Below are 25,665 nucleotides of genomic sequence, written 5' to 3'. Positions count from 1 at the left end.
GCTCCCTTCCAAAATACCGGGTGTTGTTTTACCCTTAACAATTTCCCTTGGGCACTAAAGCAGAATTGCTTTTATTAACCTCAAGGAGCTCAAGAGCAGATAGAGAGAAATCACCCTGAGTCACATCCGTCTTTTCCCGACAGCCTCACCATTAACAGGCTTCTGGTGGTGCGAGTCCACAAAGTGCCTTGGGTTCTCAATGGTATACTTGAGGTCCCGGAGAGTATGTGAACCATTCCCCTCACTCCACATTCCTTTCTTAGCTGCTTTTGCTTGCTCCTCACACTCCGAAAGCCGGTTCTGCTCAGGACTGGGACGTGAGAAATAATAAACACATGTGGTTAGTGAATTCACAACAGAAATATCAGGCTCATCTTTGATTCTGGGTTTCTTCAGCAACTTCTCCCCTTGAAAAGACCAAAGAGTTTGTTTCACATCTGTGGCTTCAGACCCCCGCCTATAAACAGAAACCCATCATGAGTGCAACTTCTGGATTTCAGACTTATTCCCTCAAACAAAAGATTCAATCATAACAGCATTTAATGAGAGTACCCAAAGAACACGCGTCTCGGTACTGCCACCATCAGTGATTACAAGAGAACAAGCTGGTGGCTCGGAAGGGAGCCGCTCCAGGAGGGAGAGCTTCATTTAACCACCCCAGATTCAGGAACTAGAATCCGGGCAGAGCTCGGCAGGACACAGCGCAGGGAAAGTGACTAAGAACCACCCTTACTCCCTGTTGTCTGCAGAACAGAGCTGGGGAATGCAGAACAAATACCATTACAGACAATGTCACCCCAAAACTACTTACACATTCAATAAGGCCAGCTAAGCAAAGCAGTCTGAAGATGAAGACTCCTTCATTAGACAGGAAACCAAACTACATACAAGAGCAGCCAGAAAGTCAGTAGACAGACCGGAAAACAAAAACAAAAAAATACCCAGAACAACCAAACCCAGAAATGGCTCTGCTCTTCTCTCTCTCATACGTATCCGAGCTGAAGTGAACCTGGAAAGCCTTTCCACGATGTCAGCGCCTCGTTCCATCAACAGCCTTCTGCAGAAACTGAAGCTCCCACCTTGATCAGTAGGGATTTTCAACAGGGACTCCTAACCTACAATTTCTCAAGCCAGAAATCCTCAGTACTGCTCTTTCCCTCCTCCCCACAAAAAAAAACAATCATCAACTTTAGAGATCCAAAATTACTGCCAGAATTCCACAGGGGAAAAAAAAATGTAGCTTGAGATAGAAGCAAACATTGAAACTGAGAAACGAAGGCTTTAAATCAAGACAACTTTGGAGAAAAAAGGATTGGGACTCCAGGGGAGATATCTTTGTTGAGATGATACAATACTGCTTTGGGTTTTTTAAAAATTCTTCATTCTGGTTGCAAACTGGATTCCAAAAAACACTGCAACAGTAATCATGCCAGCAACTGTCCTTAAGACACAACTTCGGCGTGCTTCCAAAATCAGGATCTAAGACAAATGTCAGAATTCAACAAATACCCACATGCTCACACCCCAATTATAAGCTCTAGCCAACGACTCTTTGGAATCATAAAGGACCAAAGAAGTATATGGTGAATGACTTGACCACAAAGCCTATGAAGGCAGGAAGGAGGCAAACTGTACATTTTGGCCTTTCTTCCTCCCCATCATTGGTACAGTTCATGCAAAGATTTATCTAAAGCTTCTTCTACAGCTACAGTCATAATACAACAAGGATTTAATGATTTAAACAGCATCTGTGGGGAGTTCCCTGGCAGTCCAGTGGTTAGGACTCTTCACTGCCATGGTCCCAGGTTCAATCCCTGGTCAGGAAACTAAGATCCCACAAGCCGCGTGGTACAGTCAAAAACTAAAAAAATTTAAAAAAAAGCCAGGATTGGTTCAAGATGGCAGAGTAGAAAGACATATTCTCACTCTGTCTTGCAAGAGCACCGAAAGCACAACTAACTGCTGAACAATCATCGACAGGAAGACGCTGGAACTCACCAAAAAAGATACCCCACATCCAAAAACAAAGGAGAAGCCACAATGAGATGGTAGGAGGGGCACAATCACAATAAAATCAAGTCCCATAACTGCTGGGTGGGTGACTCACAAACTGGAGAACACTTATACCACAGAAGTCCACCCACTGGAGTGAAGGTTCTGAGCCCCATGTCAGGCTTCCCAACCTGGGGTCTGGCAACGGGAGGAGGAATTCCTAGAGAATCAGACTTTGAAGGCTAGCGAGATTTGATTGCAGGATGTCAAGAGGACTGGGGGAAACAAACTGCATTCATGGAGGGTACACACTAAGTACTGTGCGCATCGGGACCCAGGGGAAGGAGCAGTGACCCCATAGGAGACTGAACCAGACCTACCTGCTAGTGTTGGAGGGTCTCCTGAAGAAGCGGAGGGGTGGCTATGTCTCACCGTGAGGACAAGGACACTGGCAGCAGAAGTTCTAGGAAGTACTCCTTGGCGTGAACCCTTCCAGAGTCCGCCATTAACCCCACCAAAGAGCCTGGGTAAGCTCCAGTGTTGGGTCACCTCAGGCCAAACAACCAACAGGGAGGGAACCCAGCCCCACTCATCAGCAGACAAGCAGATTAAAGTTTTACTGAGCTCTGCCCACCAGAGCAACAACCAGCTCTACCCACCACCAGTCCCTCCCATAAGTAAACTTGCACAAGCCTCTGAGATAGCCTCATCCACTAGAGGACAGACAACAGAAGCAAGAACTACAATCCTGCAACCTGTGGGAAAAAAAACACATTTACAGAAAAACACACAAGATGAAAAGGCAGAGGGCTACGTACCACATGAAGGAACAAGATAAAACCCCAGAAAAACAACTAAATGAAGTGGAGATAGGCAACCTTCCAGAAAAAGAATTCAGAATAATGACAGTGAAGATGATCCAGGACCTCAGAAAAAGAATGGAGGCAAAGAAAGATCAAGAAGATGCAAGAAATGCTTAACAAAGACCTAGAAGAATTAAAGAACAAACAAACAGAGATGAACAATACAATAACTGGAATGAAAAATACACTAGAAGGGAATCAATAGCAGAATAACTGAGGCAGAAGAACAGATAAGTGACCTGGAAGACATAATGGTGGAATTCACTGCTATGGAACAGAATAAAGAAAAAAGAATGAAAAGAAATGAAGACAGCCTAAGAGACCTCTGGGACAATATTAAACGCAACAACATTTGCATTATAGGGGTCCCAGAAGGAAAAGAGAGAGAGAAAGGACCCGAGAAAACACCTGAAGTGATTACAGTCGAAAGCTTCCTAACATGGGAAAGGAAATAGGCACCCAAGTCTGGGAAGCGCAGAGAGTCCCGTACAGGATAAACCCAAGGAGAAACATGCCAAGACACATAGTAATCAAATTGGCAAAAATTAAAGACAAAGAAAAATTATCGATAGCAGCAAGGGAAAAACAACAAATAACATACAAGGGAACTCCCATAAGGTTAACAGCTGATTTCTCAGCAGAAACTCTACAAGCCAGAAGGGAGTGGCAGGACATATTTAAAGGGATGAAAGGGAAGAACCTACAACCAAGATTACTCTACCTGGCAAGGATCTCATTCAGATTCAATGGAGAAATCAAAAGCTTTTCAGACAAGCAAAAGCTAAGAGAATTCAGCAGTACCAAAAGAGCTCTACAACAAATGCCAAAGGAACTTCTCTAAGTGGGAAACCAAAGAGAAGAAAAGGACTTACAAAAACAAACTCAGAACAATTAAGAAAATGGTAATAGGAATATACATATCAATAACTACCTTAAAGGTGAATGGATTAAATGCTCCAACCAAAAGACACAGGCTCACTGAATGGATACAAAAACAAGACCCATACATATGCTATCTACAAGAGAACGACTTCAGACCTAGGGACACATACAGACTGAAAGTGAGGGGATGGAAAAAGATATTCCATGCAAATGGACAAAAGAAAGCTGGAGTAGCAATACTCATACCAGATAAAATAGACTTTAAAATAAAGAATGTTACAAGAGACAAGGAAGGAAACTACATAATGATCAAGGGATCAATCCAAGAAGATATAACAATTATAAATATATATGCATCCAACATAGGAGCACCTCAATACATAAGGCAACTGCTAACAGCCATAAAAGAGGAAATCGACATGATCCAAACAGAAAATTAATAAGGAAACACACCTTTAAAAGACACAATAGACCAGATACATTTAATTGATATTTAGAGGACATTCCATCCAAAAACAACAGATTACACTTTCTTCTCAAGTTCGCATGGAACATTCTCCAGGATACATCACATCTTGGGTCACAAATCAAGCATCAGTAAATTTCAGAAAAGTGAAATCATATCAAGCATCTTTTCTGACCACAACGCTATGAGATTAGAAATCAATTACAGGGGGGAAAAACGTACAAAACACAAACACATGGAGGCTAAACAATAAGTTACAAAATAACCAAGAGATCATTGAAGAAATCAAAGAGGAAATAAAAAAATACCTAGCGACAAAAGACAATGAAAACACGATGACCCAAAACCTATGGGATGCAGCAAAAGCAGTTCTAAGAGGTAAGTTTATAGGAATACAAGCCTACCTCAAGAAACAAGAAAAATCTCAAATCAACAATCCAACCTTACACCTAAAGGAACTAGAGAAAGAAAAACAAACAAAAGCCAAAGTTAGCAGAAAGAAAGAAATCACAAAGATCAGAGCAGAAATAAATGAAATAGAAACAAAGAAAATAAGGGCAAAGATGAATAAAACTAAAAGCTGGTTCTTTGAGAAGATAAACAAAATTGATAAACCATTAGCCAGACTCATCAAGAAAAAGAGGTAGAGGACTCAAATCAATAAAATTAGAAATGAAAAAGAAGTTAAAACAGACACCGCATAAATACAAAGCATCCTAAGAGACTACTACAAGCAACTCTATGCCAATAAAATGGAGAACCTGGAAGAAATGGACAAATTCTTAGAAAGTTATAACCTTCCAAGACTGAACCAGGAAGAAATAGAAAATGTAAACACACCAATCGCAAGCAATGAAATTGAAACTGTGATTAAAAATCTTCCAACAGGGGCTTCCCTGGTGGCGCAGTGGTTGAGAGTCCACCTGCCCATGCAGGAGACACAGGTTCGTGCCCCGGTCCAGGAAGATCCCACATGTTGCGGAGCGGCTGGGCCCGTGAGCCATGGCCGCTGAGCCTGCGCGTCCGGAGCCTGTGCTCCACAACGGGAGAGGCCACAACAGCGAGAGGCCCGCATACCACAAAAAAAAAAAAAAAAAAAAAAAAAAATCTTCCAACAAACAAAAGTCCAGAACCAGATGGCTTCACAGGTGATGGCTTCACAGGTCAAATATTTAGAGAAGAGCTAACACCCAACCTTCTCAAACTCTTCCAAAAAATTGCAGAGGAAAAAACACTCCCAAACTCATTCTATGAGGCCACCATCACCCTGATACCAAAACCAGACAAAGATACTAAAAAACAAGAAAATTACAGACCAACATCACTGATGAATATAGATGCAAAAATCCTCAACAAATTACTAGCAAACAGAATCCAACAACACATTAAAAGAATCATACACTATGATCAAGTGGGATATATCCCAGGGATGCAAGGATTCTTCAATATACGCAAATGAATCAACGTGATACACCATATTAACAAACTGAAGAATAAAAACCATATGATCATCTCAACAGATGCAGAAAAAGCTTTTGACACAATTCAACACCCGTTTATGATAAAAAAATCTCCAGAAGTGGGCATACAGGGAACCTAACTCAACATAATAAAGGCCATATACAACAAACCCACAGCAAACATCATTCCCAATGGTGAAAAACGGAAAGCATTTCCACTAAGATCAGGAACAAGACAAGGATGTCCACTCTCACCACTATTATTCAACATAGTTTTGGAAGTCCTAGCCACAGCAATCAGAGAAGAAAAAGAAATAAAAGGAATACAAATTGGAAAAGAAGAAGTAAAACTGTCACTGTCTGCAGATGACCTGATACTATACATAGAGAATCCTAAAGATGCTACCAGAAAACTACTGGAGCGAATCAATGAATTTGGTAAAATTGCAGGATACAAAACTAATGCACAGAAATCTCTTGCATTCCTATACACTAATGATGAAAAATCTGGAAGAGAAATTAAGGAAACACTCCCATTTACCACTGCAACAAAAAGAATAAAATACCCAGGAGTAAACCTACCTAGGGAGACAAAAGACCTGTATGGAGAAAACTGTAAGACACTGATGAAAGAAATTAAAGATGATACAAACAGATGGAGAGATATACCATGTACTTGGGACTGCAAGAATCAATACTGTGAAACTGACTACACTACCCAAAACAATCTACAGATTCAGTGCAATCCCTATCAAATTACCAATGGCATTTTTTACGGAACTAGAACAAAAAATCTTAAAATTTGTATGGAGACACAAAAGACCCCAAATAGTCAAAGCAGTCTTGAGGGAAAAAAACAGAGCTGGAGGAATCAGATTCCCTGACTTCAGCGTATACTACAAAGCTACAGTAATCAAGACAATATGGTACTGGCACAAAACCAGAAATATAGATCAATGGAACAGGATAGAAAGCCCACAGATAAACCCACGCACCTATGGTCAACTGATCTATGACAGAGGAGGCAAGGACATACAATGGAGAAAACACAGTCTCTTAAATAAGTGGTGCTTGGGAAACTGGACAGCTACATGTAAAAGAATGAACTTAGAACACTTGCACAAAAATAAACTCAAAATGGATTAGAAACCTAAATGTAAGACCGGACACTATAAAACTCTTAGAGGAAAACATAGGAAGAACACTCTTTGACATAAATCACAGCAAGATCCTTTTTGATCCACTTCATACAGTAATGGAAATAAAAGTAAAAATAAACAAATGGGACCTACTGAAACTTAAAAGCTTTTGCAAAGCAAAGGAAACTACAAATAAGATGAAAAGACAACCTCAGAATGGGAGAACATTTTTGCAAATGAAGCAATGGACAAAGGATTAATCTCCAAAATATACAAGCAGCTCATGCAGCTCAATATCAAAAAAACAAACAACCCAATCCAAAAATGGGCAGAAGACCTAAATGGACATTTCTCCAAAGACATACAGATGGCCAAGAAGCACATGAAAAGCTGCTCAACATCACTAATTATTAGAGAAATGCAAATCAAAACTACTATGAGGTATCACCTCACACCAGTTAGAATGGGCATCATCAGAAAATCTACAAACAACAAATGCTGGAGAGGGTGTGGAGAAAAGGGAACCCTCTTGCACTGCTGGTGGGAAAATAAATTGATACACCCACTATGGAGAAGAGTATGGAGGTTCGTTAAAAAACTAAAAATAGAATTACCATATGACCCAGCAATCCCACTACTGGGCATATACCCAGAGAAAACCATAATTCAAAAAGACACATGCACCCCACTGTTCATTTCAGCACTATTTACAATAGCCAGGTCATGGATGCAACCTAAATGCCCATCGACAGACGAATGGATAAAGAAGATCTGGTACATATATACAATGGAATATTACTCAGCCATAAAAAGGAACGAAATTGGGTCGTTTGTAGAGATGTGGATGAATCTAGAGACTGTCATACAGAGTGAAGTAAGTCAGAAAGAGAAAAACAAATATCGTATATTAATGCATATATGTGGAATCTAGAAAAATGGTACAGATGAACCGGTTTGCAGGGCAGAAACTGAGACACAGATGTAGAGAACAAACGTATGGACACCAAGGGGGGAAAGTTTTGGGCGGCAGGGGGCGGGGGGTGGGGCGTGAACCGGGCAATTGGGATTGACATGTATTCACTGTTGTGTTTAAGATGGATAATAAATAAGAACCTGCTGTATAAAGAAATGAATAAAATAAAATTCAAAAATTCATGAAATAAATAAATAAAACTAAAAAAACAAACAACAACAGCCAAAAAAACCCAGTATCTTTAGCCTCCAAATTACTGATGTGGTTTACACTTTTCTGAGACTAAAGTGTTAATTAAAGCCAGCTGCAACCCATCCTACTGAGTGAACTTAACATATGATATATGCACTATAAACCTTACATACCTAAAAATCATTTCTAACGAGTTCACACTGACATTAACAACAAATACATTTTACCTATTACTTAAGTATATACAGATCCATAAACCGAAACAGGCCTAAAAGGCTTTGGACAGAGATAAATTTTCCCTGACCTTAAGACATAACCACTGAGCCCCTGTCGGTTTTGCTAGATTCCAAGCAGCAGATTTTGCTTGGAATTTGATTTATTCACTCTGCTTTATTTTACATTTACTTATTCCCTGTACCTCATATAATATCGTACATCTACTTGTTGTTTGGTTTGTTGTCTGTCTCCCTGTTAAATTGTTAGCAGAAGCTAAGTGTCTTTGTTCACTGCTATATTCACAGTGTCGAGAACACAGCCTGGCATATAGTAAATGCTCAATAAATATTTGGGGATGGATGGATAAATACTCTGGAACTCAGTATCTACGGTGTAAGGCATAAGTCTACTGATTCTTATGAGTACAAGAACAGCACTGCTTCATCTCCAAGCCTATTTTTGAATTACATACATCAAATGCCATTAATGAATGCTGAGTAACCTCCTCGCTCAGAAAAATACACACATACACCTGGGCAGGAATATCCTAGAAGCCATGAGAACACCAGATATTACCTATTTTATGTCGGGGGCAGGAATGAAAATGCAGCAAAGCCAGTGTAGAGTCGACTCCCCCAGTTCTCACTGTGGTGTGAGAGGAAGTCAGATAGTGAGAAGAGTAATGGACACTTACTTGTTCGCTCTCATGCCTTCTCTCCGGGTGGCCAATCCCTCTGCAACCAGAGATTCTGCAATGTTTTCCCCATTGGTATCTGAGGAGGAAAAAAGAGGTGTGAATCTTGTGTTTAAATCCATCTCCAATAGCAAGAGAGCTCTCATGGGACCACTTTCACCTGTAGCTCTTCAAGGAATGATGTTGCCAGAGAACGGGACAAGGCAGCAAGGTAGGGTTGGGTTTTCCAAAAAACCTCTTCTCCCCCAAAATGTCTAGTCTCTAGGACCCAGCGGTCTATAAATCTTCTCTGGACTAATTTTCTAGTGTATCTCCTCAGCCAAAGGCAATCTCAGGAACTCCAGGAGACTGACAGGGAAGCAAGACACATGCAGCAGCCCAGGAAAGGATAACTAACACTGACCTAAGGAGGAGAGGCCTGGCACCAAATGCAAATTCTGCCGCTTAACAGGTCTTTCAGCATCTTGATACACGTACTCATCTATAAAATGGGAAGAGTACCTGCCGAGATGGGTTCTTGTGAGAATTAAATGTGTGTAAATCGCCAAGCGCAGTGCCAAGCACACGGCAGGAATTCACACAACAGATTCAAAAGGCAGCCTCCCCACCTGGACAGTCAGACAGATTCACCTAGGACTGCCTACGATGTTTCACACTGGCAAGTCCAGTTCCTCTCACGATGTCCTGTTCTCTGCTCCAAGAGGCCACCAAGACAAGCAGGCCACACCATTTGACAAACACTTTCTCCTAGTCTCAGAGATGCGGGGGACAGCATCTCGATTTCCAATCTCACACGGCAGCCTTCAGAGCAGGCAAGAAAAATGAAGTGAAACATAAAACACAAGCTGATTAGGCGCCCCCTGAGCACTTGAAACATTAATTGCATTTCCACGCTACTGAAAAAGCTTTTAGGCGCTCTGTATTCTCTTAAATCCCTGCTTGTCAGCCAAAATGATAAAAGAAGACAGCTATGAGGGAATCACCACATAAAAATCTTTAATACAGCAGAGAACAAGCTCCTAGATAAACTGAAACACAGCAGTCTAGCTGATAGGTAACGTCAGCATAGAATAAAATTCTCTAAGGTTTATGTATTCAGTACACTATACACAGACTTCCACAAGCAACAACAAGTTTACATACCACCCCCAAACTCAACCTAAATGCCTTGCCTTTAGCCCTGTCCAAATTTCTGAAGCACATAAGCCCCTGTTCCTACTGCCCAAAAAAAAAAAAGTTGAGATGAATGCTGTTCACGCAAAGAACGTTCAGGTTCTGAAGCTGAGCGTGAATCACAAGAACCTTTCCACTGAGGTTCCTGCTGAGGCCCGACACAGACACACACAGCTACCTGACATCAGTAAATATTACATTGGTTCTTTCGAAGCAACAGGAATAATCCCACAGAGTGGAAAGTCAAAAGGAAAGACTCCACAATGATGGGGAAAGTTGCGCAGTAAGGTGCCAAGAGGTCGGGGGTAGAAAGAACGACGGCCTGGTACAAACAAGGTGAACGGCCATAAACTCTCCAGTCAACAGCAAACGCAACAGCTCTTGGACAGCTCCTTGGCACGGAGCACTTTGAAAGGGCTGCTGGCTGGCCCACTTCTAAATGAGTTCATTGCTCCTTCAAAAGGGAGAAAAAATACAATTCTCTGGGCCAAACTCCCAAAGAAGGTAACAAAATGTGGTGGATAGAATACTGAAAACAGGGAATGTGTAGGGAAAAGATCTGATGCTTGCTTATTACTAACCAAGGTATGATTGTGATCAAGTCACAATTGGGGCTGGTACTCAGAGCAGGTGGGTGACTATATTTTCTCCAAAAGTTGAAGACTAATCAATCATCTCTCTCTCTTTTTTTTAATAAGTTCTGGGTTAACCACAAACTCTCAAATTCTGTCATTCTCCTCCATCATAAAAAGAGTAGCCACAGGGCTTCCCTGGTGACGCAGTGGTTGAGAGTCCGCCTGCTGATGCGGGGGACACGGGTTCGTGCCCCGGTCCGCGAAGATCCCACATGCCGCAGAGCGGCTGGGCCTGTGAGCCACGGCCGCTGAGCCTGTGCGTCTGGAGCCTGTGTTGTGGCCGGAGAGGCCGCAACAGTGAGAGGCCCGCGTACCGCAAAAAAAAAGAGTAGCCACATAAACAACAGGGATTTACTGTATAGCACATGGAACCATATTCAGTATCTTATAATAACCTATAGTGGAAAAGAATCTGAAGCTACACACCTGAAACACAATATTGTAAATCAACTATATTTAAATAAATTCTTTATCTATCTACATATAGCAAAAGAAAATCTTTTTTCTAAACAAAAACAAACGACAAAAAAGAGAGTAGCCATAAAATAGGCTAAATATATAAACACTAATTAATTAGCTAAGGCACTGTTTCATTACAGTTGATAGTGAGAATTGGTTAAAGTATCTGAGTGAAAATATTAAACTTTAAGCCATTTAAGCCTTTAAAACTGAAAGATGTAGATGATTTCAATCATTCTTTCGGTAATTTTTTTTTTTTTTTTTTTTTTTTGCGGTACACGGGCCTCTCACTTTTGTGGCTTCTCCCGCTGCGGAGCACAGACTCCAGACGTGCAGGCTCAGCGGCCATGGCTCACGGGCCCAGCCGCTCCGCGGCACGTGGGATCTTCCCAGACCGGGGCACGAACCCGTGTCCCCTGCATCGGCAGGCGGACTCTCAACCACTGCGCCACCAGGGAAGCCCCTTTCGGTAATTATTTATCAATCACCTCCTATGCGCCAGATTCTATTAAACACACTAGTACATTAACATGCTAAATTACATCCACTCTGTAATTTGCGTCAGTTTGAAAAACAAACTATCTAAAAACAACTTTAAATTTTAAATGTCAGCTCCTCTTACCTTAAATAGACTTTTTTATAGTTGGAGACTAAGGCTATTTAAATGAACACTTACAGGCGGTCTCTCCATAGAGATATCTGTACCAAAAAAATGTTCTATAGTCCAGTGAGGTCTCTTGTCCGGTAACAGAAGATTGACCAGCTCTTACAGAATTGTATTATTTTGGGTAATGAAATTCTCGAACAATTGCATTTTGAAGACAGTATACTTCTATTTGTCTTACATTCTTTCTAGCCAGTAGCCCTCCAACAATAATGCTTAAGTGTTTTATTACCTACTATATTATTTGAATTATGGGTAAAAGGCAAATTTATTTACTTCTCTTTTTGAAAAGATTCCATATTATTTCTATAATTTCCCAATCAGGATGCAGATAGCCATTTGCTAAAAGGGCTGTTTCTCTACTGGGTAAATTGGACAAGAAGGCTCCAAGGTCATCCACAACTCACTTGTCTAAGACCTCTACACTTAAAATCAGAATCCTAAAAGAATATTGTTAGCCTTATCATATACCCTGCTTGCTTACTTCCAGCTTACTAGTCACCCAAGGCAAATAGATTATCTAAAGCAGCTCAGTTAGAAGGCTAGTTTATCAAGAATCACAGGAAACTTTAAAAGGTGTCTGCTCCCAAATAATCCAGATGAATATAAGTGTTCCTGTTCATCTGACTGCTTTATGGAAAACATTCTACCATTCTTTCAATGTCCTATTTCTGTTCAAACTCCATTGTGCAATCTCACTCTCCCTCTACCTAATGCAAAAAAGACCAGAACACCTAATATCCTATAAGCTATCTGGCCCAGCTAAACAACAGGCACACACACATATTTATTGAGTGCATTCTCTGTGCTGGAGCGAGATGCTTTACACATACCATCTCTTTAAACTCTCTGTATAACTTACAAATGAAACCAGGGCTTAGAAAGGTTCAGTTACGGGTTAAGTAAGAGTACATGGTAGAAGAGCCAGGAATCCACACCTACACCACTCCAAAGCCTGTGTTCTTTCCATTCCATTCCAAGTCATGTGGCTTACAGAAAACCACAAGCCCTAAACAAATCGTCCTTTCCTAAAGAGAGCCCCCAGGAGGAGAAGAAAAGCCACAAGATAGATAAAGCAAATAGAAGACGCAATAGGAAATCTATAGGAATTCAATTAGCACTCTGACCTAGAAGCACAGAGCCAATGAGTTCCACAGGCTGACAGCCTAAATACAGGGGAAAATAATTCTACGCTTACACGCACACCTACACCAAGCCAGGAAAGCGGGCACAGGAGTAAACTAGGAGCAGGAGTACCAGGGCACCTACAGGCCACGAGCTCTGTGCACTTCCAATGAGACCTACAGCGAACACTCCCAGAGCGACCTCCGCCAGATGAAAACCAGTCTTTGGAGGAACTTCAGACTTGGAGAAAAATGAGTACCTTTCCCCCCTGGTACTCACCTTTTCCAAGGTAGATCATGCCATACTCTCGCCCCTGGGGAGTCTTGTTTTCTATCGTGAAGCAGACTTCCTTCCCAATCAGCTTCTTCCGAAGGAACTCTCGAGCAGGAAATGCCCAGGGCTGAAAGATAAAATAAATGTGTTCAAGAACTAGGCAGTTCTCACACGGCACAATCAACATCCAAGCAACTTCACTCCTTCAATAGCCTGGCCATGCACTAGGCCTTGAGGAGAATATAAAAATGAAACATACACAACATGGATCATATGCTTAGGGGTCTCCTAAAAAACGCAGGTCGAACAGTTGGTTTAACTAGTATGAGCCCTAAAAACAGGCATCATGGTTTCCCAGACACCAGCACTAGGAGTTCCCCCCATGCCCACCCCTCCATCACCCCCATCACTGTCTACTCTCTAGCTGTCTACTGTCTAGCTGGTAAGGGATCAGCTTGGCAATGGTGGTTCTTCCCTGTCCCTCATTAAAGACCCAGATACAAGGAGTGAGCCACACATCCACAATGGGTACAGAGTCTGCATGTGATCTCAAGATACTGTGCAGGGACTTCCCTGGTGGTGCAGTGGTTAAGAATCCGCCTACCAATGCAGGGGACACGGGTTTGATCCCTGTTCCGGGAAGATCCCATGTGCCGCGGAGCAACTAAGCCCGTGCGCCACAACTACTGAGCCTGCGCTCTAGAGCCTGCGAGCTGCAACTACTGAAGCCCACGCACCTATAGCCCGTGCTCCTCAATGAGAGAAGCCACGGCAATGAGAAGCCCGCGCACCACAATGAAGAGTAGCCCCCGTTCTCCACATCTAGAGAAAGCCTGCGCGCAGCAAGGAAGACCCAAAGCAGCCAAAAATAAAAATAAAAAATAAAAATATATATATATATAAAAAGATACTGTGCAAAGGGATGGTTTTACCCCATCACTTTGGGATGGTACAGACAAAGGGAGATGTCTCCTCTGAAGCAGCACCGTCATAGTCAGTGGTCACTAGCACTTGAATTTACAGTCTGGACCTAGCTCAGTGCCCCAAGTTCCCTTAGAACGGAAATGAGGAAGGAGAGGGTAAGAGCTCAAGGAGTACATGATCTGCAGAAGTTCGTGTGCAGGAACAATACAGCGTATAGAAGGGCAGAGTGGTACATGTCTATCACCAATTGGAGCCACAGAACATGGACTACACATAGTAAAGGCAAAACAGTATATCAGCGACCTGAAAAGGAAGCGCCTGCCAACCTTTTCAGTCCATGAAGATTATTCCATGGGGTTAGCCAAGAAGCTTTTCTAGAAGAAAAACATCCATGACTTCCCAGAAACCAGAAGCCAGTTTAAATGTGGCAGTCTACCAACCCACTGGGCTGGTATTCACAAAACCAGTACTGTTAGACAACGACAACTGTGGATAGTTCTAGGAAGAACTAAGCCTGAGTAAGTGCTCTTGAAGACACAAAAACAAGCTTATCCTCATTCATCTAATGCGCTCTCTTCAAAGTGCCAACAAGCAAAAGAACCAATCACTCAATGGCAATATGGAGTTCACCACATTTTAATCTCCCATTTCTACCCCTCTCCTCATTCATAATAATGAAAACAGATACTGTGACCAAAGAGTATGATGACTGATAATGAGCCCAACTACCAGCCACATCACAGAAACAGCACTAAACCAATTAACACAGCCTCACACATTTTTATCACCTTAGTGACCCACTTACTCTAAAAACATCCTCAGCTATAGACCTAATGTCTAGGCTTCAGTTTTGAGGAATACACTAATACCTAAAATTCAGTAAAACATTGCTTTCCTAAATGTAAAGCTCTGACAAAACAAAGTACTCCTAAAGGAAGCCAAGACTTCGGTAAAAATTCATTTATCAAGGGTCAGTTCACAAGGAAATAGCTAACCCCTGCGGGGAAACCTCCAACTTCTACCGACTAGGCAGAATTACTAAAAGCTTTTAAGGCTTGAGGAAGGAGCACCCTTGTCTCAGGACCTCATGTTTTACAGCTGGTCAGTCACTGAGCAGTAAGAGAAAGCTACACTGGAGGTCCTGAAAAGGACATACACCTTATCCTAGAGAAAGGTAACCTAGCTTCTTTAATATTCCAGGCTTCTCAAGTTGTGTTCCATCCAGAGTCAGGCAAATTCAATAAATGGACAAGATACGAGCTATGAAGAGAGGCGATTAGAAGATTCAGGAAAGCGAGTGACCGCATCACTCCTGCCGAGGGCAACAGAGCACTCCAGGAGAGAATCCTGTGCAGGTGTCCACACAGAGCACAGCCAGCAGAAGGCTACCTAATGGGGAAGGCCATCCCAGCAGAGCCTCCCAGAACAACTCTACGTATACAGAAACTGACTCAAAGCGTTCATCACATTAGGGGCACAATGACCCAATAGGAAGAATCACTGGTCTGGTCAAATGATGTGCCAGAGCTCCACCTAGGAAGCAATGGCTGTTAAGTAGCTGAGACTCAAAACTGCCTCTTCCCTTTAGAATGCCCAATGGCAGGTGATCTAGCAGCTTGCTCTCCACTCCCAGACCCATGCAAGGTTCTGGTGTCTACCGCGACAAATGGAATTTTAATTCCCATCTTTTCTTTGCACCAGGTAGACTCCTAAACTACTGAAACAAGATTAAATCCCACAACAATGTAAACCCTCAAAGCTAGCTACTTTTGTACTTGGCCCAGTGCTCGATCATCCCACTGTCCCACCTGCGCATGTAATTAATCCCTCTCTGCTGCAACCACGCCACCACCTCAACTTTCAAAAGCTCCACTGAATGTAGAACGACTGTGACATTCATTTCTGTATTTCACATGAAACCAACATACAGCTTCACGTACAATGAGAGCTCAAGAAATCTGTGGGAAATAAATATATAATTCCCACAGTGCCCATCAATGCAGTTATCTAGGCTGCGTAGAGTAGCTAGGCGATGCTGGGGATTAGGCTGGAACAGGGCAGTATGGTTGGGGACACACAGCAGAGCTACTTTTATTGTCACGGGACTTAGGAGAGAGCTAAGTTTCTCTGAAAGCAGATATGAAAGAAGGCGGAGAATAATCAAGTGCATGATATTTGGAACAGTGATACAAAGGGAAGCAAATAAGCAATCATGTCCTTGACTCTGTTTGAATGTGACAAAACTAGACATGCTCCAAAACAACAGAAAGCCAGAGAGAAAGTAATGCTACATTCCACAATCCACTGATCCACAAAAGGAGACGCTCGGGTTCTTTTCCTCATTATTCACTGTACACCTGCTTTGTGTCAGGCACTGACGAGGAAGAAAAACACAGATGTCCCTCCCCTCGAGGAGCCAACACCAAGTATAGAGACATATAAACATGGAATAGGGTGACAGCACAAAAAATGGATGATGAAAGGTGATGTCAGGTGTGACTTCTCCAGAGGATGAATCACCAGGGCACAAGGAGGAGACGGAGCTTCCGCTGGAGGAGGCAGTTGAGCCAAGGCATGAGCAGGCAGGACTCAGGTGGCCTGTTAGGAGACCCGAACACTTCCTCAGGGTTGGGACTTAGCATCCCAGAAGGGGTTCAGTAAGAGAAGACTAAAAGTCAAATCACAAATGGGATTGTAACCCAGGCTAAGGCATTTAAATTTGTCCAGCGCTAATGAGGAATCACTGAAGTATCTGGCAGTAATACTGAGCCAGGGGAAAAAAACGACATTATATCTCAAAAACATCTGAGAGCATACAGAGAAAGAATCAGAGGGAAGGAAAATGAAGGCAGAAAGACTGTTATCTTAATATTCCAGAGTTGAACAAAGCACTCTCTCAGAGTTGAACAAAGAACAATAGCAATTGTAATGAAGTTTCGAGAAGAGAGATTTTGAAAGAGGCAGAATCTCTAGGTCTCGATAAAAGCCTGCAGGTTGGCGGAGGTGTCTGGAATTGGGTTACCACTTGGCGTCACTGCTAACTTGAGCCAGAGCACCTTCAAGGGCATGGTGGGGGGAAAACCAAATCACAGCAGGGCAAGGAGAGACTAGATTACTGCACACAGAAATAGTGGCTGTGGCTGACAAAGGGTGAAATCTGTAGCTCTCAAATACTTCATGTCACAGGGACCTTTGAAGAGTTACTAGGAGAAACTGAGATGCTCTGGAAGAGACAAAAACCACTAGGCTGTATAAATATATGAAACTCCAGTGAGAGCAGGGATCAGATTACATGGTATTCTTTCAGGTGGGATAGTTCTGGTAAGATTTTATTGTACTGTTACATAGGCTACAGCTAAGATACTTCAGAACAAGCTCCAACTGGCCTTGATTTTCATCCACAAAACAGAAAATTAAAACCCAACCCTTCTTCCCTACAGGCAACACTGCTTCTTCCTTCTGGGGAAATGAACTTGACTGGCTCTAGCCAACCAGGGTCAACACTCTTCTCCTCTTAGAAGCAGGCAAGCTGTTACACAACACAAAACTGAAAGGGAAAGAACTATTCAAAACGTTGATCAAGAAAAGCAATTAGCACCCAAAATTTGAAAAGTGCTGAGAGAGATGTAATCTTCAGCACTTGGACTAACAGTACGAGAAATGTCTGTAGTAGCAGAAATTAAATAGCACTAGAGATTACCACAGCTAACATTTGTTAAGTAGCTTACAGGCCCATGCTAAACATTCCTCATTATCTTGTTTAATCCTCATTGAACAACCCTGAGGTATAGAGTAACCCAATACTTGTGCTTACTGATAGAGGACCAATGGAAAATAACTGATTTTGCCTATTTAGTCATTATCCCAAGAATCTAATTGCTGCTGATAGAATTTGGGGTGATTTGTCTCTATTTCCTATAACACTGCTTTACTATCTTCTTAATTCAAACAAAATGCTTTTTATTATAGATGAAAAAAACTGCATGTTTTTCCTTAAATGAAAGAACCCCGTGAGCTGCTTTTTTTCCCGCACTTCCATGGGAGGAAAACAGCAGACGGAAGCTGAGGTACCAACTTGCCCATCATCATCAAGCTGAGGCAAAAGACAAATAATTAGAATCCAGAAACTTCATTTTTGATAGCCAAAGCACCACTGAAGAAGAGACAAGAACTGATGTTTCAAAGTACAGGAGCCAAGAAGACTGATGGCAGCTGCCTGGAGAGGTAACTTAAGGAGTCCCAGGCAGACCACAAAGAAGGCAAGGTGGCCAGGCATTAGAGATGGGGGAGAAGGGGGCTGGAGTGGATGGTGGAACAAAGCTCAGAAGCTTGTCAAATCGCCATAACACATGGTTCTTGACAACTACTGAACCACAAGTTGCCCTAAGAAACTGATAACTTCCTCCCTTCAAAATGCATATTTACACAAAATTTTGCAAACAATTTCATGGGGTTCACAGACGTCCTTAGGACACAGATCCCAGATTAAGAATCTATAATAAGGCACATTCCTAACATTTATAGTATATGCTACCATTTATGAAAATGAGTGTCCACGGTATAGCACAGTGAACTATATATACTCAATATCTTATAATAACCTATCATGGAAAAGAATCTGAAATACATATAACTGAATCACTTTGCTGTACACTTGAAACTAACACAACATGGTAAATTAACTATACTTCAATTAAAAAAAAGAAAGAAAGAAAAGAAAATGAGTGTCTGCTTGTATAGGTGATAAATGCCTCTGGAGATTCAAGCCTGCCGTAACACCAGTAGTCTCCTGGGAGAAGAACTAGATTTTTCACTGTGCATCCTTCTGAATTTTGAAGGTAAATGAAGAATTCAAACATAAATAAAAGAGCTCTGCCATAACTAAAGCCAACCTCAAACAGCGGAGACTACCTAGGAAATGTACTAACCTGTTTCCAGAGAAAGAGGCTTGAAACACTGATAAACCTGAAAAGGCTCTAAACCTATGGGAAAGTGTATGACGGAAAGAGACTGGGATTACTGGGATTAAAAGTAGTGAATGTATAAACTGAAGCAAGCCACTGTTGATTTGTCATCAATCCTGTGATATAAAAATACTTGAAATAGGGAGGCTACTTCAAGATGGCAGAGGAGTGAGACGTGGACATCACCTTCCTCCTGACAAATACATCAGAAATACATCTACATGTGGAATAACTCCTACAGAACACCTACTCAACGCTGGCAGAAGACCTCAGACTTCCCAAAAGACAATAAACTCCCCACGTACCTGGGTAGGGCCAAAGAAAAAAGAAAAAACAGACAAAAGAATAGGGACGGAACCTGCACCTCTGGGAGGGAGCTGTGAAGGAGGAAAAGTTTCCACACACTAGGAAGCCCCTCACTGGCGGACACGGGGGGAGACGGGGGGAAGCTGCAGAGCCATGGAGGAGAGCACAGCAACAGGGGTACGGAGGGCAAAGTGGAGAGATTCCCGCACAGAGGATCAGGGCCGACCGGCACTCACCAGCCCGAGAGGCTTGTCTGCTCACCCATCAGGGCGGGTGTAGGCTGGGAGCTGAGGCTCGGGCTTCAGAGGTCAGACCCCAGGGAGAGGACTGGGGTTGGCTGCGAGAACACAGACTGAAGGGGGCTAGTGCGCCACAGCTAGCCGGGAGGGAGTCTGGGAAAAATTCTGGACCTGCCTAAGACGCAAGAGACCACTGTTTTGGGTGCATGAGGAGAGGGGATTCAGAGCACCACCTAAATGAGCTCGAGAAGGGTGCGAGCCACAGCTATCAGCGCGGACCCCAGAGACAGGCATGAGATGCTAAGGCTGCTGCTACCGCCACCAAGAAGCCTGTGTGCAATCACAGGTCACTATCCACACCCACCTTCCGGGGAGCCTGTGCAGCCCGCCACTGCCAGGGTCCCGTGATCCAGGGACAACTTTCCCGGGAGAACACACGGCGCACCTCGGCTGGTGCAACGTTACACTGGCCTCTGCCCCCGCAGGCTCGCCCCGCATTCCATACCCCTCCCTCCCCCCGGCCTGAGTGAGCCAGAGCCCCTGAATCAGCTGCTCCTTTAACCCCGTCCTGTCTGAGTGAAGAACAGATGCCCTCAGGTGACCTACATGCAGAGGCACGGCCAAATCCAAAGCTGAACCCCAGGAGCTGTGCGAACAAAGAAGAGAAAGGGAAATCTCTCCCAGCAGCCTCAGGAGTGGCGGGGTAAATCTCCACAATCAACTTGATGTACCCTGCATCTGTGGAATACCTGAATAGACAATGAATCATCCCAAAATTCAGGCAGTGAACTTCAGAAGCAACTGTAGACTTGGGGGTTTGCTTTCTGCATCTAATTTATTTCTGGTTTTATGTTTATCTTAGTTTAGTATTTAGAGTTTACCATCATTGGTAGATTTGTTTATTGATTTGGTTGCTCTCTTGCTTGTTTTATTTTTAATATATATATATTTTTTCCATTTTCTCTTTCTGTGAGTCTGTGTGTGTATGCTTCTTTGTGTGATTTTGCCTGTATAGCTTTGCTATAAAGAAACACAAGCTTTAAATGATACATTAAACAAGATGGACTTAATTGATATTTATAGGACATTCCATCCCAAAACAACAGAATACACTTTCTTCTCAAGTGCTCCTGGAACATTCTCCAGGATAGATCATCTATTGGGTCACAAATAAAGCACTGGTAAATTTAAAAAAATTGAAATCGTACCAAGTATGTTTTCCGACCACAATGCTATGAGACTAGATATCAATTACAGGAAAAAAACTGTAAAAAATACAAACACATGGAAGCTAAACAATACACTACTAAATAACCAAGAGGTCACTGAAGAAATCAAAGAGGGACTCAAAAAATATCTAGAAACAAATGACAATGAAAACACGATGACCCAAAACCTACGGGATGCAGCAAAAGCAGTTCTAAGAGGGAAGTTTATAGCAATACAATTCTACCTCAAGAAACAAGAAACATCTCAAATAAACAACCTAACCTTACACCTAAAGCAATCAGAGAAAGAAGAACAAAAAAACCCCAAAGTTAGTGGAAGGAAAGAAATCATAAAGATCAGATCAGAAATAAATGAAAAAGAAATGAATGAAACAATAGCAATGATCAATAAAACTAAAAGCTGGTTCTTTAAGAAGATAAACAAAATTGATAAACCATTAGCCAGACATTAAGAAAAAAAAGGAGAACACTCAAATCAATAGAACTAGAAGTGAAAAAAGAGAAGTAACAACTGACACGGCAGAAATACAGGGATCATGAGAGATTACTACAAGCAACTATATGCCAATAAAATGGACAACCTGGAAGAAATGGACAAATTCTTAGAAAAGCACAACCTTCCGAGACAGAACCAGGAAGAAATAGAAAATATAAACAAACCAATCACAAGCACTGAAATTGAGGCTGTGATTTAAAATCTGCCAACAAACAAAAGTCCAGGACCAGATGGCTTCACAGGAGCAATCTGTCAAACATTCAGAGAAGAGCTAAAACCTATCCTTCTCAAACTCTTCCAAAATATAGCAGAGGGAGGAAAACTCCCTAACTCATTATACGAGGCCACCATCACCCTGATACCAAAACCAAACAAAGATGTCACAAAGAAAGAAAACTACAGGTGAGTATCACTGATGTACACAGATGCAAAAATCCTCAACAAAATACTAGCAAACAGAATCCAACAGCACATTAAAAGGATCATACACCATGATCAAGTGGGGTTTATTCCAGGAATGCAAGGATTCTTCAATATACACAAATCAATCAATATGATACACCATATTAACAAATTGAAGGAGAAAAACCACATGATCATATCAATAGATACAGAAAGTTGTGACATAATAGATGTGACAAAATACAACATCCATTTATGATAAACACCCTCCAGAAAGTAGGCATAAACGGAACTTACCTCAACATAATAAAGGCCATATATGACAAACCCACGGCCAACATTATCCTCAATGGTGAAAAACTGAAACCATTTTCACTAAGACCAGGAAAAAGACAAGGTTGTCCACTCTCACCACTATTTTTTTTTTCTTTTTTGTGATACGCAGGCTCTCACTGTTGTGGCCTCTCCCGTTGCGGAGCACAGGCTCCGGACGCGCAGGCTCAGCAGCCATGGCTCACGGGCCCAGCCGCTCCGCGGCATGTGGGATCTTCCTGGATCGGGGCACAAACCCATGTCCCCTGCATCGGCAGGTGGATTCTCAACCACTGCACCACCAGGGAAGCCCTCACCACTATTATTCAACATTGTTTTGGAAGTTTCAGCCACAGCAATCAGAGAAGAAAAAGAAATAAAAGGAATCCAAATCAGGAAAGAAGAAGTAAAGCTGTCACTGTCTGCAGATGACATGATACTATACATAGAGAATCCTAAAGATGCTACCAGAAAACTAGAGCTAATCAATGGATTTGGTAAAGTAGCAGTACAAAATTAATGCACAGAAATCTCTTGCATTCCTATACACTAATGATGAAAAATCTGAAAGAGAAATTAAGGAAACACTCCCATTTACCATTACAACAAAAAGAATAAAATACCTAGGAATAAACCTACCTAAGGAGACAGAAGACCTGTATGCAGAAAACTATAAGAGACTGATGAAAGAAATTAAAGATGACACAGATGGAGAGATGTACCCTGTCCTTGGATTGGGAGAATCAACATTGTGAAAATGCCTATACTACCCAAAGCAATCTACAGATTCAATGCAATCCCTATCAAACTACCAATGGCATCTTTCACAGAACTATAACAAAAAATTTCACAATTTGTATGGAAACACAAAAGACCCTGAATAGCCAAAGCAATCTTGTGAAAGAAAAACGGAGCTGGAGGAATCAGGCTCCTAGACTTCAGACTATACTACAAAGCTACAGTAATCAAGACAGTATGGTACTGGCACAAAAACAGAAAGATAGATCAATGGAACAGGAGAGAAAGCCCAGAGATAAACCCACACACGTATGGTCACCTCATCTTTGATAAAGCTGGCAAGAATATACAATGGAGAAAACACAGCCTCTTCAATAAGTGGTGCTGGGAAAACTGAACAGCTACATGTAAAAGAATGAAATTAGAACACTTCCTAACACCTTACACAAAAATAAACTCAAAATGGATTAAAGACCTAAATGTAAGGCCAGATACTATAAAACTCTTAGAGGAAAACATAGGCAGAACACTCTATGACATAAATCACAGCAAGATCTTTTTTGACCCACCTTCTAGAGAAATGGAAAAAAATAAAAAATAAACAAATGGAACCTAATGAAAGTTAAAAGCTTCTGCACAGCAAAGGAAACCATAAACAAGACCAAAAGACAACCCTCAGAATGGAAGAAAATATTTGCAAATGAAGCAACTGACAAAGGATTAATCTCCAAAATTTATAAGCAACTCATGCAGCTCAATATCAAAAAAACAAACAACCCAATCCAAAAATGGGCAGAAGACCTAAACAGACATTTCTCCAAAGAAGATATACAGATTGCCAACAAACACATGAAAGGATGATCAACATCATTAATCATTAGAGAAATGCAAATCAAAACTACAACGAGGTATCACCTCACACCAGTAAGAATGGCCATCATCAATGAATCTACAAACAATAAATGGTGGAGAGGGTGTGGAGAAAAGGGAACCCTCTTGCACTGTTGGTGGGAATGTAAATTGATACAGCCACTATGGAGAACAGTATGGAGGTTCCTTAAAAAACTACAAATAGAACTACCATGCAACCCAGCAATCTCACTACTGGGCATATACCCTGAGAAAACCATAATTCCAAAAGAGTCATGTATCACAATGTTCATTGCAGCTCTATTTATAACAGCCAGGACATGGAATCAACATAAGTGTCCATCAACAGATGAATGGATAAAGAAGATGTGGCACACATATACAATGGAATATTACTCAGCCATAAAAAGAAACAAAATTGAGTTATTTGTAGTGAGGTCGATGGACCTAGAGTCTGTCATACAGAGTGAAGTAAGTCAGAAAGTGAAAAATAAATACCGTATGCTAACATGTATATATGGAATCTAAAAGAAAAAAGAATGGCTCTGAAGAACCTAGGGGCAGGCAAGGAATAAAGACGCAGACGTGGAGAATGGACTTGAGGACATGGGGAGGCGGGAGTGTAAGCTGGGACGAAGTGAGAGAGTGGCATGGACATATATACACTACCAAACGTAAAACAGATAGCTGGTAGGAAGCAGCCGCATGGCACAGGAGATCAGCTCGTGCTTTGTGACCACCTAGAGGGTGGGATAGGGAGGGTGGGAGGGAGACGCAAGAGGGAGGAGATACGTGGATATATGTATGTGTGTAATTGATTCACTTTGTTATAAAGCAGAAACTAACACACCATTGTAAAGCAGTTATACTCCAATAAAGATGTTAAAAAAAAACAACTTGAAATATACAGAAAAGAAAGAGTACATCAAATGTGCAGTCAAGGAGGAGACTGGGCTATAACCTGGGTCCACAGCCTCTGCGAGGGGAAGCACCTACCTCATCCGGGGTGTCTTTTGCATCAGGTTGTGTGGCAGCTGCCCTGCGGGCAAGGTTTCCAGCGCGAATGTTGCTAAGGTTGATCTGCCTCTCTGGAGGAGGCCCACCACGAGGCTGCCCGCGCACAATGATGGCACACCCTGAGAGGACCTAGGTAAGGGGAAAAACAGAGAAAATTAGCTGTCTAAAGGTAACATCACCACAATACGATGGTCCACTCCTGTATCCCCAACATCTAGAACACTACTCGGCCTCTTGAAGGCACTCAAATATTTGCTGGATGACTGAATGAACAAGACTATTTTTAAGTTTATAAGAGAAATACCTACATAAAACCTTGGGCTAGATTCTGAAGTGACTGACCCAGCAATACAAATAAGAATTACACAAAATGATAGAAGACTCAAAATAGACTAGGGTGAAGAGGCATGCGAGACATGGAAATAACCTTTGTAATTTCATCCCAGCAAGCTGACCACCACCTGTGTTCTTTTCAGTATTTAAGAAGTTAATGTCTCCATCCACACGTGCTGTTCTATGGTGGAAAAGGCAAGCAATGGAAGAAGGCCAGAGAAAAGTGGAAGCTGAAGGAAGAAGCCCCGACACGCCAGCCACACCAGCCAGAAGGAGCCGAGGATTCCCAGGGCTAACGTGGAGGCAGTGCAGCCAGAGCCCAGTGCTCACACTTCCTCTGTAGACAGTGCTCAGACTCTAGGCTAAGAGAGAAATACAGAAGAGAGAATCTAGAAACCCCACGCCCTCGGTGATTACAACAGGGGCATCGAAGAAGCACCTTAAAGCTCCCAAGTCCAGCAGCTCCTTCCCTCTCTCTCTGAAGGATGCCAGGCATAAAACCCACTTGGCAACTATGGAATGAGCTCTAAAGCTCACTTAAAATATTTGCGGGGGGAAGAAGAAAGGATTTCACGTGGGAGAAGAGAAGAGACGGCACACAGAAAAACGAGAATCATCGCCCAAGCTAT

At 42.2% G+C, this 25,665-nt stretch overlaps 1 protein-coding gene across 1 annotated transcript in view; it reads right to left on the bottom strand.

The window, feature by feature from the left end:
- The window catches only part of SND1 (staphylococcal nuclease and tudor domain containing 1), a 417,946-nt gene that overhangs the window by 364,807 nt on the left and 27,474 nt on the right, over positions 1–25,665 (bottom strand). The window contains exons 2-5 of the mRNA XM_060020832.1: positions 24,683–24,832; positions 13,213–13,333; positions 8,878–8,956; positions 150–310 (exon numbers count right to left, since the gene is read on the bottom strand). Of these exons, the coding sequence (XP_059876815.1) occupies positions 150–310; positions 8,878–8,956; positions 13,213–13,333; positions 24,683–24,832 (511 nt within the window). The remainder of the gene's footprint in view (positions 1–149; positions 311–8,877; positions 8,957–13,212; positions 13,334–24,682; positions 24,833–25,665) is intronic.

Source organism: Delphinus delphis, chromosome 9 (genome assembly GCF_949987515.2).
Source record: "Delphinus delphis chromosome 9, mDelDel1.2, whole genome shotgun sequence".
Classification (NCBI taxonomy): Eukaryota; Metazoa; Chordata; class Mammalia; order Artiodactyla; family Delphinidae; genus Delphinus; species Delphinus delphis.
Note: the sequence above shows the minus strand (reverse complement) of the source record. Positions and strands in the feature narration are given on the sequence as shown.